The sequence below is a fragment of the Acipenser ruthenus genome, chromosome 11 (genome assembly GCF_902713425.1).
Source record: "Acipenser ruthenus chromosome 11, fAciRut3.2 maternal haplotype, whole genome shotgun sequence".
Lineage (NCBI taxonomy): Eukaryota > Metazoa > Chordata > Actinopteri > Acipenseriformes > Acipenseridae > Acipenser > Acipenser ruthenus.
Window position 1 is genome coordinate 7,086,437 of NC_081199.1, and position 17,652 is coordinate 7,104,088.

The 17,652-nt window shown below is 39.9% G+C and overlaps 3 protein-coding genes across 3 annotated transcripts; all 3 read left to right on the forward strand.

Moving 5' to 3' along the window:
* Positions 1–485: 485 nt before the first annotated feature.
* On the forward strand, positions 486–6,530 carry LOC117963182 (solute carrier family 2, facilitated glucose transporter member 11-like; the record flags this gene model as incomplete). Its single annotated transcript, XM_059033168.1, has 11 exons — positions 486–593; positions 1,346–1,506; positions 1,990–2,114; positions 2,515–2,644; positions 3,003–3,151; positions 3,374–3,561; positions 3,886–3,996; positions 4,134–4,235; positions 4,502–4,577; positions 4,760–4,887; positions 5,495–6,530. Coding segments are annotated over 11 exons (1,482 nt in total), but the record flags the coding sequence as incomplete, so codon positions are not given.
* A 2,220-nt stretch (positions 6,531–8,750) lies between these two features.
* On the forward strand, positions 8,751–14,694 carry LOC117428567 (solute carrier family 2, facilitated glucose transporter member 11-like). The gene is made up of 12 exons (XM_059033169.1): positions 8,751–8,836; positions 9,107–9,205; positions 9,728–9,888; positions 10,128–10,252; positions 10,574–10,703; positions 10,885–11,033; positions 11,378–11,565; positions 12,007–12,117; positions 12,566–12,667; positions 13,013–13,088; positions 13,403–13,530; positions 13,860–14,694. The coding sequence occupies exons 1-12, from the start codon at positions 8,813–8,815 to the stop codon at positions 14,070–14,072; spliced, it is 1,506 nt and encodes a 501-aa protein (XP_058889152.1). The 5' UTR covers positions 8,751–8,812; the 3' UTR covers positions 14,073–14,694.
* A 647-nt stretch (positions 14,695–15,341) lies between these two features.
* LOC117428476 (macrophage migration inhibitory factor-like) lies at positions 15,342–17,627 on the forward strand. Its single transcript, XM_034047527.3, has 3 exons — positions 15,342–15,585; positions 16,277–16,449; positions 17,396–17,627. Exons 1-3 carry the CDS (start codon positions 15,478–15,480, stop codon positions 17,460–17,462), a joined length of 348 nt encoding a protein of 115 aa, XP_033903418.2. The 5' UTR covers positions 15,342–15,477; the 3' UTR covers positions 17,463–17,627.
* The last annotated feature ends 25 nt before the right edge of the window (positions 17,628–17,652 follow it).

The following is a 17,652-nucleotide window of genomic DNA, read 5'->3' on the forward strand; positions in this document are numbered from 1 at the left end:
CTCGCAGCTCAGCAGAAATATTTAACTGAGCATAAACCCTTCATTTCTTTTTAGAGTGATACAGCCCCTCCCCTATCCTATTTGTCAAGATCACCCTATAAAAAGAGCCACCTGATACTGAGTTTGGAGGATTAATCCTGTACCAGGAAGAACAGACCCAATCAAGAGTAAAAATGATCAGCTGGCTGTCAGGGCTGGTAGGATCTTATATTTATCATTTGGTTATATTGGAATCGAAATGACAAAAACAAGGAATGTTGACTGTTTTATCTCCAATTGCTTTGCATGTTAAAGATCTTGCCACGATTACACTGGCTGCAACTTAGCGCGACCAATTTAGGGTTTGGTCACACAAGGTAAACAATACCACCTAAAAGGGGGCCGTGATTTTAGCTGCAGCATTTTGATATTTGGCACATTATTTATACAGAGGAGATCATTACCAGGGCATGTGAAATGTCACTCCCTGGTGAAATTGTCTTTCTCTCTTGCAGCTGCAGAGCTGGATGTTGATGGTGATGGTGATAATTCTGGGACTCGGAGGATCGTTTCAGTGCGGGTTTCAGATTTCTGTCATGAACGCCCCTTCAGATGTAAGTACCAGTCATTTAGTTGGTAAAATAAAACTATTTGTACTGCGGATATTGCTACAAACACAAGGGGGGAGGGGGCTGTCTATCTGAAAAGTATGATTGTGTGACAGCTATGAAGTGTCACCCAATATAAATAAATAGGGGTGTGCCAGTACTCATACTTTCCAAGTAATTGTCTTTGTGAAATGTTAAAGTAAGTATTAATTAAATGGAATAAAACATGTTGATTACTCAACACAAACTGTCTGCTCTAGTGCACTGATAGTGTAAGGATTATTGCCCACATTGTCAAACAGGTAACAGAGCAATAATGATCTATGATGTGGTACAGAAAGAAAAGCCAGAGCACTTGTTATGTTTTGGGGTTTTTTTAATCGCTCTTCCTGCAGTGAAGAAAAGGACAGATCTCAAACCCCAGTGCACTAAAGCGGCCATTTTGAAAAGAGCTTTGAAACAGACTTTAAAGTTAGAAGTGTAAAAAGTTGTCAGGATGTTAACAATGAAAAGAGAAGTTACAGGTACGTTATTTAAACAGCTGTAGCAACAAGTACAGTATTTATTTTATAATATCAATTTTAACCCCAAATTCAGCAATTTAGCCACAATCAAAGAATCCTTTGAACTACCTGTCTCAAAAAACAATAATTTACTTCCTCATTTTATTTTTTAACATTAAACAGTATCAAAATCTAAGAAAATTTTCCCCTTATAAGCTTCTCCAGTATTTTACTATTTAAATCTCCCCTGTGCAGCACATCCAGCGCTTTGTAAACGAGACATGGCTGAAGCGCTATGGCACTCCGATGGCTGAGTCAACTATCAAACTGATCTGGTCCATCATTGTGTCCATCTACAGTATTGGGGCAGTGTTAGGCTCAATCAGCAGTGGGCAGCTCTCAGTCAAATACGGCAGGTAAGAATTTCAGGAATATTGTCGAGCAAACTCCTTTTCTATTACTTTAAATTGTAGTTTTACTGTACTTACCTCTACACATGGCATGCTTTCCACCAACAGCACATTTCATGTACTGTATTGGGTCGTTTCTCAGATTTCTTTATTGTAGGAATTATGGGAGACACAGCGATTGGAAGGGAGTTCCAAAGGCTGCTGGGAGAGGAAGTTGAGCCCTGCTGACAGGATCTCCTAACAGCCTTTGGAACTCCTATCCAATCACTCTGTCTCCTTTGAGTCATGTGTTTATGTGTCTTCAGTAGACAAGCAAATCAGAGAAGGGGCAAACTAAAACAACAGTTCAAGTGAGTGTTGACACGATTCTTTCAAAACTAAGAATATGACAAATGCAAAAAAAAAAAAAAAAAATTACACTATACTACTGAACCATCCTATACTGCCAAACAGGATTTTAATAAAGTCATTCTACCACTTTTCTTACAGAAAAAATTGTTTGCTGCTCAACAACGTTGTAGGTCTGGTGGCTGCAACCTTGGCAGGATTAAGCAGGACGGCCGGGTCGTTTGAGATGATCATACTGGGGAGGTTTCTATACGGATGCAATGTAGGTGTGTATCCTGGATTCCCATTTTAAACCTCATCAGCTTTAAATGTAACCAATCCCACAGTAATCCGATGCTGTGACTGGTGCCTAGCAGAAAGATACAAAATATAATAGTGGCAACACGCCTATTTGGCAAGAAGGGTTCATGAGGGCAGGAAACTTGTATACCCAGAGCTAAAACTACCTTGGAATGTAAACAAACTGGACTGTCAACAAGTCCTCAGGTTAGTATTATCAAGCCCACCTGTCTTTGCAATGTGTCTTTTATAACTTGTTCTACTGCTATATGATGTATAGTGGGACAAGCATGTATTTTTAACAAGCATATATAATATTTGTTAAAACTCTCAATTTATTTCATGTGGTCCCAGTACTAATAGATTGTGTTTTGTGACTGTGTGCAGGTATTGGTCTCAATGTACACTTGATGTATCTGGTTGAAAGCTCTCCAACGGAACTGCGTGGATTCATGTCTCTGAGTAGCTGCGTGTTCATTGGTCTTGGGAAATGCTTGGGCCAGGTTTTCGGACTCAAGTAAATATCACAATCACATTTCTCAGATGTCTTTCATGGCTCCCATGGCAGTATAATGACTACAAGCATAGGGGTTGGATTCAAAATACAGAGCTGCTTTATGAGCTGTTCTATGGTGCTGTTCGATCAAAGCAGATATCAGAGGGTATACAGCCACTGCATAGGGGAATACTGCAGGTGATTTGTTTTATTGAGGTGTGGAGTAAACAAATGGTCCTAGATATTAGCATCCCCAGTACAGGGCACTGTGTATGTGTGTTGGGGGTCGGGAGGCTACCTTGTTAATTCCTTTAAGCATCATTTATGTAACACAAGCTGTGACCTGGTACCAGTAATCTAACAATGACTGTATTTGCAGAGAGTTGCTGGGCGGTGAGGAGATGTGGCCCTACCTGCTGGCGTTCAGTGGCATCCCAGCCCCGCTCCAGCTCGTTGGCTTGTTCTTCTTCCCCGATTCCCCACGATATCTCTTCATAGACAAGGGGAATGAGGAGGGTTGTGTCAGGGGTAAGCCTCACTCCAGAAACGTATACACTCCCTTCCTGGCAGACTCCTCTTCAGCCAACTACGCCAGAGAGAGCTTTGAATCTTGATGCTGCCATCTAGTGAGAGGCGAGGGAAGTGTACAAAATGTAGCAATTGTGCTACTCCCATAGGGTGTAAAAAAACATACAAAAAAACATTTCTCACATGTATTGTATCGTTCCTTTTTTGTGTTCTCTGTCGCAGCTTTAACGCTGCTTTGGGGTAAAAAGGATTTCAAGAAGGAGCTGGAGGACATGGCCAAAGAGAGGGACAAGATGAAGGGTCAGAAGGCCAAGACGGTTTTGGGGGTGCTTCGAAACAGGTCCGTCCGCTGGCAGATGCTGACCCTGGTTTTCCCCTGTGCCGGAGTGCAGCTGTGCGGCATCAACGCAGTAAGTGACCCTGTAGATATAAAACCTGGAATGGCTCAAAGTGCTATGCAGTGGGACTAGTATTTCCATCCTTGAAAACTATTTGTAAAATTGTAAAATTAGCACTACATTTTTTTAAAGGGGGTAGGAAAGGGTTAAATCCAAGTGGTGAGGTACATACTGGATTTATTTTGACTTATTAGAGGTTGATTTGATCCAAGACCCTGCCAGGAGAAGCCAGGCGTAGGCTGGAAATCCCTTAGTGAAGTGCATCTCTGGCACAGACATGTGCTCCACTGTCTGAATAATAGAGCAGGGCCTCAGTTGTGTCTTGTTTCTTTGCAGATCTATTTCTACGCATTTGATATATTCAGTGCAGCTGGGATTCCTGAGGAGCAGATGCACTACATGTCATTAGGGATCGGGCTGACAGAACTCATTTCTATTATACTATGTGTAAGGACATCTTTGAGTGCATGCAGTTTATGCATCATTTTAGGGTTGTTTTACAAACAAATACCTTACAATTATTTTAAGTAGTCCACCTGTTCTTTCTCATAATTGTTATTGTGTTTTTATTGTTTTTTTACCAGTCATTTCTAATAGAACGCATTGGCAGGAAGAAACTGATGGGCATTGGTTATGCTCTCATGGCGACGGTGCTGGGAATTCTGGTTCTAATGCTCTTCTTGAAGGTAATTGTGCTTCAGTGTGTTTATCACAATGTGTCCAAGCTTGACAGCTCGAGAAGAGTCCACCAGATGGTGCTCTTGTTAATAGTTAAGGGCCAGGTTCAATACTATTACTTCCACTTGCCAAATGTTAATTGAAATGTAGAAAACTGATGAAACTGATTGTCAACCAGCAACCACAGAATACCTTTATTACACTGATACAATTCACTTTTATTTCATACAGTGGGTTTTATTATCTTTTTTAAAATTGTATTTATTTTTTTCAGGATCAAGGACACTGGATACCCCATTTCAATGTATTCCTCCTCTACATATTTATCTGTATTTATGGATCAGGACCTTGTGAGTACCATTTAAAATATGTTTTAATAATAATAATAATAATAATAATAATAATAATAATAATAATAATAATAATAATTCAGTATGATCCCTACAACTGCTCTTTTAACATGATAAAAGTCCAATCCGAATGTAGTATTCTGTATGTAAAGCCTGTTTGTTTTTGTCACTCTTCCCCCGAGCCGGAGCATCGATGGCTCTTCCTGCTGACATGTTTACCCAGGCCTGGAGAGCCCCCGCTTACGTCGTCATCGGACTGGGCAACTCACTGGGGCTGTTTCTCGTTGGGATGTGCTTCCCATTCGTTGTGGTACAGAACTCTCTCATCCCAGCTTTTTTTCTTTGACTTTTGCCCCTTTACAGAAGTTCAATCAAATACCTTGGACCAGATTCAACATATTTAAATGGGCAGTGGATCACATTCGGTGCACAGCGCAACGCTAATATGCTTCCCCGCCTCACTTCCCCACAATCAGCCTTTTTCTTTACTGAAACTTGTATGCTGTTGTGATGATATCTAAGCAGGGGCAGCAGTAGAGAATCATACAAAACACAAATGATAGAATATTAAAAAGGTAACAGTTATGTATCAGGATGTAGATGTTAAACTATCCATAATGAAAAGTAATAGAAAACGCCATCATTTTGACTCTGTAAAATAACCTTGTAACTTGGAGATAACATTGCTTGTTATTTAATGTTGACAGTTTAATTTTCCTTTTTGCATTTTGGCTTAAAAACTTTGATGACTTTGACCCCTTTACTGTACCACAGGGATCACCTGTTTTAGTCAGTAGACATCTCCTGCTGTAGATAATGCAAACTATCATCATTTATTTAAAACTTGATCCAGTAGACCTGGCAGGCTGATAGCATCTTGTGGGTATCTCTATAGTTTGTTGTTTCTTCTTTCCCAGGTGCTGATAGGCCAGTTCTGCTTCCTGATCTTCATGATGTACTGTGTCTTAGCAGCTGCCTTCACACTGCTGTTTGTTCCTGAAACCAAGGGAAAAACCATGCTGGAGATCGCGGAGGACTTTAACAAACTGAACTTCAAGGGAAGGAGGAGCAAAGTGGAAGGGATGCAGAAGGAAGACTTTATCATTGCCACAAAGTTGTGAGAGGCTACAAGCTATTATTTATCTTGTGTTTCAGCAGCGGAGACTAGTGCAAGCAAGCACCAGAAATACAGAAGCCTCTGTCACTGTGGAGCTATATACTGGTAGAAAGACAGCCAGCTCCGTCTCAGGAGCTGTCAGTATCAATGCCACCGATGGACCATTGCAGCAGTTTTTGGTGTTTTACACAGGAGACTCCTGCTAATCTGAAGCAGCGGGGACCGGACCCTGCTCAGATTAGGGGTGTGTTTGACATCCCGATTGTAATGTGTACTAAAAATCTTGTGCAGTGTTTGGTTTATACTTACATTTCAGACACTGTAAATGTTGTACATGCTTCTCATAGCATTATGATATTGGAGATTGGTTTCTACAGCTGTGATCAGCATGCATCTACTCTGTTGTATTTGTTTTTTTATTTTGCTGCATTATTTACAACAGTTGTAAAATGTGGCTGTAAATGAGTGTTGTATTTTACATGCTCTGTAAAGAATTGCAAATTGTCATTTAATAGTTGAATGTAGCTATACCTTAAGAGGTGCAATAGCACATGTTTCAAAATTAATAAACCAGTTATGACAGTACTGTATAATATCAATACTAAAATGTTCTACCCTTTATTAGCTTCTATTAGTACAATTTGTCAACTTTTTTATTTCCAGCACAATTTTAATATATTTTTAATACACACTCTAAATCAACAATGTGGGTGCAATGAGAAAAGTGAGTGTCTGAAGTCAATCAGACCTAAATACAATAGACTGAACATGTATAGTACAGGTTTCTTGTAGACACCCACTGATTCCAGAAGTGATGCTTTAGTATTAGTCTTACGAAAGGGGGAAAAAAAGTTGAAATGTCAAAATGTATGTTTTTCAATTAAAAATGTACTTTGTGTTTATGTTTAGGTGTATTTGTACACATAATATTTGTTTCAATAAACTTTCAAGTTGAATATTGTTATTTCATTATTTACTATCTAGAATACTTGTACATACTGTATCTAATTTTCTTGCCTTTTTTTGCCTTTCCAAAAATAACACACATTTCTATTTCAGAAACTAGAAAATTGTAATTTCATTAGCACTATTGATGTAGCAGAAACAATTCTTTCCCAAAATCTGTTGCCGCACCACCTTGAACCTTGTCTTGATACTAAGATTGGGTCTGTTGTGTAATAAAATGTGGAACCACCCAAGGAGATAGGGGGCGCTGTTCTTTTGGTGATGCTTTACTTCATATTCTAAAACACAAGTCAATAAAACTTCCTAAGCTAATACCATCTTAAAGATATTCCTTATAAAAGTGGACCATAGCAAAAGCATAGCCAAGTGTAATAAAGCACAGTGAAAGCATGGTAAAGCATAGTTAAGCATTGTAAAGACCAGTGAGGTATGGTAAAGCATATTAACAAACATGGCTAACCAGGGTAAACTATGTTAAATGCAAACTATAACCATGGGAAAGCATGGGAAAACTTTTATAAGGGATATAACATTGTACTTCTGCAAGTGTAGCAGTAGCATACCTATTGGCTCGCAAACACAGTGGCAAGCAGGCTTCAAGGAAGCTGTGCTCATGCCAATAGAGCACACAGAAGGCTAAAGTACCTATCAATGAGGCAAATGGACACCAAGGTATTATATATTCCTGTTTATTTTAACTTGGCTTGGAGGAAAATGTTGCACACAAGAAATCCCAGCTATAATAAAACATTCCAGTTTAGCCTTTGCACTCAACTTTACTTACTATCCACTCTACTGAGTTAATGTACCTTTATACTGTAGCTACTTAGTGACCAATCCACCCTTTATACCAAGCCAAGTCATCTCACCGTGTAGATTATACCTGTTAATCGTATCCATTCTTAATATACATTTTGCACAAAAAAATATATATTTCTGTATTGTCACCGGACAGTAATCTAATACAAAAATAATATAACGCCAAGGTGTGACTTACATTTGTTTTTTTCACTTTTTTCCATATGTGGAAAAAATAAACAAAGCCACAACAATGGGTAAGACACTGGCCTGGAATGAGGGGTCAGCCAGCTGAGGGACCCTTAGAAAAGGTTACCACGCAATTTCTGCACAGTATCTTTGCAGTTTGACCCTGTTTTTCCCATGATTATACAATGTACTGTTTTTTTTGTTTGTTTTTTTTTTACCCATGTTTATTAATATGCTTTACCATACCTGCTTTCACTATGCTTTATTAACACTTTGCTATGCTTTTATAAGGGGGGGCCCTGACTGATGAGTTAAAGAACCAGATTGAATTAGACCGACCCGAATCTAAATGTTGAATCTATCCGTTCACGTCGATCCGAGTGCCAACCCCATCGGCCAGTGAGAGTCTTGTACCTACGAGTCTGTTCAGCCCTGTGTTCAGCCATAACCAGGTCCATTTCATTCCAGCAGCACTCCCTGCATCAGAATAAACAGCAGCATCTCCATGCATCCATGACAGGCATCTTGCTAATCACAAACACTGCAATACTACAGTGCTCCAGAAATCCACACACCACCTGAAACCTCATCCAGGGAAATTAAGTGGGTCAAAACACCATCACGTTAGAGTCTGAGGCAGTGTGGTCCAGTGGTTAAAGTCCAGGGCTTGTAACCAAAAGGTCTCCGGTTCAAATCCTCTGCCGCTGACTGACTCACTGTGTGACCCTGAGCAAGTCACTTAGCCTCCTTGTGCTCCGTCCTGTTGTAAGCGACTCTGCATATAATGCACAGTTCACAGCCTACCTCTGTAAAGTGCTTTGTGATGGTGGTCCACTATGAAAGGCACTATATAAAGATATTATTAAAATCAAAATATGAAATAGTTAATAAATACTGCACCACTTATTGTTACCTGGAGTCAGAATGACGCAGCTATAAACGATGTAGGCTAATGGCTGATCTAGTTAACAGAGTGTAAACTGTTACGTTTCCTCAGTTTAGGTTTGTGTCATAGTTTCTCAGTAGTGTTGGTGGGGGACAAAGGAGATCTTTAACAGTTTTAAACACCCTCATACAGTGTGCACCTGTGTAACTCCTTGGAGCTGAACTAACTGCAAAGCTGGATTTAAAAACGTAGAAGCAGAACAGTTATCGTGAAGCCACAATGACTCATGCATTGTCAGATCTGGTATGTGCCTCTCCTGTTGTATGGTAAAATATGGGGGAAAAATCAAATACGCAAATTTAGATGCAATTCATCTCCTGCATGTTTTATAATGCTATGCCATTTTTTTTTTTTGTGCTTTTTGTATTACAAATTTGAAAATTTTGACAATTGAAGACACTATCTGCTGTATTGATATTTTTGTTAAACCATATATGAAAAATGTAAAAAAATTATACAAAGTAATAATAACCTTATTATCTTTATCTTTAACCTTATTATCTTTTGCTGCAGTGCCACAGTCCGATGTTAGTCCTGGCCATATTTGTGCTGGGGATCGGTGGGACGTTTCAGTATGGCTTTCAGATATCAGTGCTCAACTCTCCATCTCCTGTGAGTGGGGATCATTCATTCATATTCAGAGACAATGCTGGATCACTTCACGAAGAGATGCAAGCTCCTGCTGTACTTTGGAAAATGTTAAATGATTGTAATGTTACAAAACTTTCAATAAAAACCTGGATGCAGGAAGGAGCAGTTTACCGAATGTATTTTTTTATGTTTAAAAATGGCCTCTGTATCTTTTGTTGATATAAGCATGTAACACATAAATGTCCTTTTTTAAAACTGTAGTGCTGTGGTAAAAAAAAGAAGTGGGTAACTAACCTTTTTGGTATAGCCAGGATTTGCTTATCACAGGAGAGTAGGAGTGAGTAAACGCTGTATTCTTTAAATGAGAAGTGGGTAAACTCTATATTCCCTAAATGAGAAGTGGGTAAACTCAGTTTGCCCGTCTTTACCCTTGACTACACTACTGGTTTGAAAGTCAAGTAGATAAAGATGTTTTTCAATGTCTACACTGGTTTACATGTTGTCATCCTGGCTTTCTAATAGGTGCAATTCTTTTCCCCGCAGTACATCAAGAAGTTCTTGAATGAGACGTGGCTGATGCGCTATGGCGCCGCCCTGGAGGACTGGAAGCTCAATTTAATCTGGTCCTTCATCATTTCTTTGTATGCTGTCGGAGGGCTCATTGGAGCTTTGAACGCAGGGCATCTCGCTGTGAAGTACGGCAGGTATGAGTGTCCATTGCAGTGATCATACTTGATTGGTTGAACATTTTCATATTTTCAGGAGCTACTGTTCTCTAGGATTTTGTGTGAGTCCCTAAACTTATTTACTGTTTTTCCTTAGGAGTTTTAAGACGATACATTTAATTTTAATATGCTGAATAAAAGCCTGCTATATGCTGTTGACTTTTCAAAGAAACAAGTTTCATTGCTGTAAAGTATTGTGTTTTCAATATCTTCTGTAGGAAGAGGTGCCTTCTGTCAAACAATTTTGTCGCCATAGCTGGTGGGGTGATGATGGGGCTGAGTAGAAGGGCTCAGTCTTTCGAGATGATTATGGTGGGGAGATTCCTATACGGAATTAATGCAGGTACACAATGACATTTATCACAGAGGGTACAAGCTGGTCTGGAAGTGTGTGCGCACTGTATTAAGAGGGGGAGCAATGATCTAAAAGGATCTAAATACAGCCATTGTTTTAATCATTAAAATAAGGATGTTGTGAAAACAATGCAGTGGTGATATTTACACTGTTTAGGTCAGTTGGACTGCTGCACCTTTTTAAAAAAAGTAAATATTTGTGCGTATAATACATGTAAGGAAGATGCAGCTTTTATACAGTGTATTTCAGTATCAATGTCGTGTCCTGCCGCTCTGTATCTGCTGTTTTCACTGTCCTGTATCTATGCAGGAATCAGCCTGAATGTTCAAACCATGTATCTGGGGGAGAGCGCCCCCAAGAGGCTGCGTGGGCTCGTCTCCATGACCGTCTCCACCTTCCTGTCCACTGGCAAACTGTCTGGCCAGTTGCTTGGGCTCAAGTAAGTTCACATACTGCACTCTGGGAAGTTTTGCAATGAAAACAAAAAGGGCATGTATTTGTTATTCAGTAACAAGAGTTAAAGAACTCCCTAACTATGCTAATATAGTGTGTGTCAGTAATGTGCCCAGTTTTAAGCAATGCCTCGGTCTACAATGATTTGTCTTTCATTGTTATATCAGTGAAATTCTAGGTTCTGAAGACCTTTGGCCTGTCCTGTTGGCTTTCAGTGTGGTCCCAGCCCTGATTCAGTTAGTCAGCCTGCCTTTCTTTCCAGAGACTCCCCGCTACCTCCTCATAGACAAGGGAGACCAGGTACAGTGTGAGAAAGGTAGGTAAGCCTTACACTCACTGCCGACCAAGAGGGTAGATTTAAAAACCAGGCAATTAAATAAAAGACCATGTACAGATGTTATACTTGAGTAAATTCATGTACAATCTGTAGGAAAAACTTTTTTATTGAACATGTACAGCAGAACCTCAAAGTTATGATGAACCCCACACTTATGAAATGACTGATCAACCAAACACACTGGAGGGCTCCTGTCTACTGTAATAGAAGTGAAGGTCCATTACAATTAAAGAAATCTCTCCGTGCTTCTTTTCTGTTTTCATAATATTCTTCCTCATGTTGATGACTGTGAAAACCAATTGTGTTTTTTTTTTCCATGCCAGCTATACAGCGGCTGTGGGGAAAAGGGGATTACAGATCTGAGATTCATGACATGGTGCTGGAACACGCAGCAATCAAAGGGGAAAAGTCCAAGAGTGTCTTGGAGCTGATCCTGGAAAAGTCGTTGAGATGGCAGCTGCTGACGGTCATTGTCACCTTCACCACCCTGCAGCTCTGTGGCATCAATGCAGTGAGTGCAGCATTGAATCAATGCAGTGAGTGCAGAATTAAATCAGTGCAGTGAGTGCAGTATTGAATCAATGCAGTGAGTGCAGTATTGCCTCTTCAGTTACTAGAACACCTACAGCACATGGAGTTCTCTGCAACATGCCTCTTATTCCACTATGTAGCACACACTTTTAATGTGCTGTTGACCAGTATGGAAGTCACTTCAATGGATATGATGGCGGATCTTACAGACTATGATAGAGGGCTGATAGCAGGCGCTCATTTGAGAAATAATAGCTCCTCCCTCCATCAGCTTATAGAGTTGTCATGTTTAATCAGTCTGGGCAGCCAATGGTAGCCCTATTGATAATGTTATGGCAGGTGTTTTTTTTTCCTCTCCCTATTGGCTGTGTTTGTGAGACTGGTGTAATTCTGATCAGCGAGTTCCTCTCTATTTATCCAGATCTATCTCTACTCGTTTGATGTGTTTCGTGCAGCCGGGATTCCCACACACCAGGTCCGCTACGTGGCTCTGGGAACCGGGCTTTGTGAAATTTTCACCTCATTGTTTTGTGTGAGTATATCAGGCGTTAACGCTGTTACAGTCTGCAACCCTTTAATGGTCACTTTATTTGAATAACCTACATCCTGCTGGAATGAGCCCCAGCTGGATGTTTTAGAGCATTTTACAGCACCATGAGGATTTTACAGCACCAGGAAACCCCCCTAGTTTGCATCAAGCACTTACAGTACCCAGCCAAAATGTAGGCGTCGTTTTAGCAAAATCTGTTTTTATGTGTGACACTTTCATAGCCAATAATCTGATGCTCAAATAGCACTGCATTCAAGGTATTACGAATGCATTCAGGATCTTTATGCCAAAGGATGTGTGAAATCTATGTTAACTACAATGAGGGATACTGCAAAAAAAGCACACTTAATAACCTGCATTATGTATTGCATTTAATATTTATGCTTTTAAAGCTTTGTCTAAGGACAGTGATTTTTCTTTATAAACAAAGGGTCTGCTGATAGAAAGCACAGGAAGAAGAGTTCTTTTATTACGAGGGTACTGGTGCATGGCTTTGGTGTTAGGACTGCTGACAGTTACCATCTTTCTGCAGGTAAGCCCTCTCCCATCCTTTCATTTGTATCTTACTCCCTAATAAATGCAGGTGTCCATTAATATTACAACTAATATCAGGTTGTATTATGCTTTATAGGAATAGTTTCAAGAATACAGGTTTAGTTATGATTTGGCAAGTCAAACCAATTGTCTTTTTTTAATTTTTTCGCTAAAAAATTCACAAAGGATGTTAAAAGGGTGGGGGTGGGGCTGGGGGGTTGTGTTGATCCCCCACCAGTGAGAAGACATCACTGTCCCACTGTGGTCCTCTGTACCTTTTTGGAGCTGCCCCTGATGTATACTGCATGAAGAAAAACATTTATCATGTGTCTTTTTCTCCTAGGACCAACTCATTTGGATGTCTTATTGCAGCATGGCCCTCATATTTGCTTTCATCTTCTTTTTTGGAAGTGGGCCAGGTCTGTTCCCTTTGGTAACCCTTCAAAACACATCACTTAAGAGCAAAATCACATAAGACAACCTGCTGGGTTTCTTCTGGGTGAATGAAAATCTTGTCAGGGACGGATATCTTTTGCATTTCTTCTTGACAGATTGATCAAGCATGCTCAACTGAATGTTTTCTCCCTGGTGTTCAAACATTTCATCAAAATCTACACGTATTGCATGCTGCTTGGGGGGACAATGTTGAACCTACTAACAGAGGGAGTAGAAACTTCTGGGTATTCTGTGTAAGAGAAATCTTCTAGAAGTGTTTCTTTTTCCCCGGTTGCAGCTGGAGTAACAGCCCCACTGCCCGGGGAGATCTTTAATCAGGCCTGCAGGCCCGCTGCCTTCGTCATTGGGGGATCCTTGAACTGGATGGGGCTTTTCATCATAGGAATGATTGTTCCCATTTTAGTGGTAAGGATCTCATCAGAGCTCAGAAGCTGAGTAAGGCTGATCCTAGTAACTGGGTGGGTGATCACCTCCTGGAACACCACACACAGAGCTATCAGCAATGTTGCTAGATAAACCACACTATCGGCAACATGGTAATATTGGACATAATAGGGGTGTAATTCCATTGAGCTGTTCTCCTGACACAATAAAGCAAGAGAGTGAGTGACAAAAGCATTCTCGAACAGTACTACTTTTGAGGCAGTAATAATAATAATAATAATAATAATAATAATAATAATAATAATAATAATAATAATAATAATAATAATAATAATGTATTTTCTTTACAGGATACTTTGGACTACTTATGTTTCATCATATTCCTGGGCTTTTGCTTCTTTTCTGGAGTCTATGTGTGGTTTTATTTTCCTGAAACGAAAGGAAAGACAGTGCTGGAGATAACGGAGGACTTTCAGAAAATGCACTCGAAAACGCAGACTGAAGCAGCAGAGACAGTGGAGAATCACAAAGAGTTGCAGTCTGTCACATCAACCAAGCTCTGATATCACAGACAGTGGGGACACAGGGACTGTACTGTTCAGGGAACGGCATTGTTGCTGTGTACTATAGCATTACTCTAGGGCCACTGGCTTGCCACTCAGCACATGTGCTTTTTGTTTAGATATCCTCTTAGCAGATTCAGGATTTGGACAGCACAGCCCACTCTATTGCAATCTATAAATCGATATAATTAGAGCTCATGTAATTGCCCACAAAGAGTTACGAACCCTACTTGAAACGAAGAATGACAGAGCATCTGCAATGGCTTTAGAAAAGTTTCCACAGTAAATTATTATTTTTTGCAGTTTAACGTGATTTACAGCACTTTGCTGTGTTGATTCCATGATACACTGCAATACACTTGTATACTGTAAGGATGCAAGCAGTAGATTAGGTCACTCTTTAGAATGTGTGCCTGTTCATATTGGGATTGGGGTAAGGGTAAGCATGGGTCATGATTATAGATTATATAGATGTTATAGCTAGAACCTTTTTTTTGTTGCTATCACACTGGAGAAAAGTGAAACCATTTATCATCCTAATAAAGAATCGCAGACCCATGTATCAAAAACATCCTTTAACAGCACACAGAGACTTTCCAACACGCACCTGATCTCATTCAGAACGGCAAATCATTAAAAAATGCAATAATAATAATAATAATAATAAATTGTGAAAAGCTGGTTATGCTTCTTCAATCCAATTGATTTTCTCTTAAATTTTCCCAACTCTTGTAAACTGTTAGTTTTCTATCCCAGCTGGGTTCAGTAAGAAACCAGGTAAAATGTGTTTTCCCATTCGCAACTCATGCTTGTCACCGCAGCGCAACATTGTTGCTGGAATTTTCAGCAGGTTTTGATAAATATGGGTCAAGTCTTATATAAGAATAGGTTAAGAGCTGACCGTTTGACGGCATACCCATCCACCATGCAGTAAACGGATAATGAGCTATTTATGTATATGTGTATATTAAGTTAAAAATAAAATACTGTGACACTAACATAAAACTAGTCATGCATGTAGTTCACGCCATACTCCACTTTACTGTGACTGCCTGGCTGCAGTGCTTGCTTACTTCCCCTGCTAAATCTCAAACTACATTTTTATTTTCTAACAGTTCCACAATGTGGTGCTGTCTGTTTAAATGTAAGCCTCTCGCGAGCATGCGCTGCTGAACAAGCTGGGGCTGAACAAAACCTTGGACGTCACAGAAAAGCTTTGTTCTGCCATTGGTCTGTTAGAGCGGAGGAGAGAAAGCCGCTATCCCGCGGTGCTGCAGACGCACGCACGCACGCACGCACGCACGCAGCGCAGACAGTGCAGACAGTGTGGGGGTGACAGTGGTCCATTTATACTAGTCATTCCACCCGGGTTAAGAGAAGTAGCAAATATCAACCTGCTGCAAACATGCCGATGTTCGTTGTGAAAACCAATGTCAGCAAAGATGCTGTCTCTGCGTCTCTGTTGTCAGAAGCCACACAGGAACTGTCGAAAGCAATGGGGAAACCTGCACAGGTATGTCCTGCAACTCATATGCAATGAAATAACGTTACATGACAAAGGCCAGGTAGTTTGATTACTGTCTCTCTAGATAACAATAATACAGTTAATATGCACAGACTAAAATATTGTAATGCAAAACATTAAGATATATTGGAATATTTTGAATGCAGCGTAACATTGTTGTTGCAGTAAACAAACTAAAATATAGGCTTCCAAATGGAGGTTAAAAAAAGACTATTGTAGGCTCTCTTTATTGGAGCGTAACAGCACAGTACACTGTATACAATAAAATGCATTAGAAGCAGTAAAATAGAACCAATCTTCTTGTAGTAATCTATTCAATGCAGTGCCTAGAAGTCTGACACAGTCGTGCCAGTTTGTCGTTACATAATAGCTTGCCAGACTGCCTCTGTTGTGAGCGAGCGATTCGGACTGTTCGAAAGCAGGGTGATTGACAGCTACAATTATCTGTGCAGCCAAGTAATGGGACATGAGAGACCTGGCGCTGTAAAATAATGCGTAGACGAGTCGATTAATCCCCCCGGGTTTTCAACTATAAAATTGCCAAATACAGTGTGACTACGTATTCGTAGTATCAGTGCTATGCCTCACCCTTTCCAGAATGTTCTTTATTTAATAATTCAGCACGTGCTTGTCAATGGAAGACTTTAGGTGCAGCACAGATAATATTTGTCTTGTGCAGTACATCGCGGTGCACATCGCTACGGATCAGATGATGATGTTTGGAGGAAAGCCCGATCCCTGCGCTCTATGCTCTCTGCACAGCATTGGGAAGATCTCTGGCCAGGAGAACAAGCTGTACTCCAAGCTGCTGTGCGGTCTGATCAACAAGCACCTGGGGATCTCCGTGGACAGGTACAGCACCGCGATCAGCAACCTGCACGCTGCTCTTCACACTCGCGTTTCTTTACCTCTTATTAGTTTATGGACATTGACCTAGATTTTCCACTTGTCCTATTAAGATTAAAATACCCTGTATTTTTAAACATATGTCAGACATACAATATGACAATGAATGAGTAAATATGAAACGAAGGAGTAAATATCTTCAGATTTTTTTTTTAAAACGCTGGCTCTCACTTCTGTAAGGACACTTTGTTTTGCTCTGCAGCTCCAGAACTTAGGTCAAAACATCTTAATACTGAACATAAAAAAAATAAGTAAAAATAATATTTGACTTTGTACAATAAGAACCGCAAAGAGACTAGTTCTTATAAAAATGAAAATATGCTTTGTCTTGATTTATTAACCAGTACTGCTCTCTGTGTTGGTTGAATCTATATCTAGAAGCTTTGATTCTGAAGTCCAAACCTTTACTTAATGATCTATTCAATTAATCTAAATGGTGGCAGAGCTTACGCATTGAAAGAATCTCTGACAGTTTGACTGTCTTTAGTGGATTTTTGTCTTTAAAAGGCAAGATGACAGATTTGGGCCTAATGTCTTTATACAGTGGCAGTATTTAGTATATTGCATGATCTGACCCAGTTCCAGAGTGGCATTTGTTTTGTGAAAAAAATAGGTTACCTGGAAATGCCAAACATTTAAAGAGTTCTAATGGATCTTTACAGCGGGCGCTGTTCGAGTCTGGGGCTTGTGTTGAAATTAAACATTATTTGCAGTTATGCTTGTTCTCATCTTAAAAGAAGGAAACTAATTGGACTCCATTAGAACACTTAAAGTAAACTGGCAATGCCGCTGTCATGTGATTCAGTTATTTACTATGAAGACAATCTGCTCATGTGCTGTAGCGGGTGCATAACTATGTTAGCGCTGTATTTAAAACAGTCTTCTATTTCAGGATCTACATTAATTTTGTTGACATGGACGCAGAAAATGTGGGCTGGAGCAACTCCACTTTTGGTTGAAGGAGTATTACCCTCAGCAGGACCAAGATGACAATCTTTCCTTTAGTGCTTACAGTGGCTGTACCAGAAAATGTTAGTGTGATCATTCCCTGCTTAGAACTGGAGGACTCCAAAGTACACACTGTCTTGCTTGCTTACACATTGAATAAAATAAAAACCAACCGATTCGTTGTCTCTGTGATTTTAATGT

Bases quoted from the DNA above. Each gene is read 5' to 3' on its own strand.
- LOC117428567 (XM_059033169.1), top strand. From the start codon at position 8,813: ATGACTCATGCATTGTCAGATCTG. The intron at 12,118-12,565 runs GTGAGTATATCA...TTATAAACAAAG, and splicing joins TTTTCACCTCATTGTTTTGT to GGTCTGCTGATAGAAAGCAC. The intron at 13,531-13,859 runs GTAAGGATCTCA...TTTTCTTTACAG, and splicing joins TGATTGTTCCCATTTTAGTG to GATACTTTGGACTACTTATG.
- LOC117428476 (XM_034047527.3), top strand. From the start codon at position 15,478: ATGCCGATGTTCGTTGTGAAAACCAATGTCAGCAAAGATGCTGTCTCT. The intron at 15,586-16,276 runs GTATGTCCTGCA...TGTCTTGTGCAG, and splicing joins CAATGGGGAAACCTGCACAG to TACATCGCGGTGCACATCGC. The intron at 16,450-17,395 runs GTACAGCACCGC...CTTCTATTTCAG, and splicing joins CTGGGGATCTCCGTGGACAG to GATCTACATTAATTTTGTTG.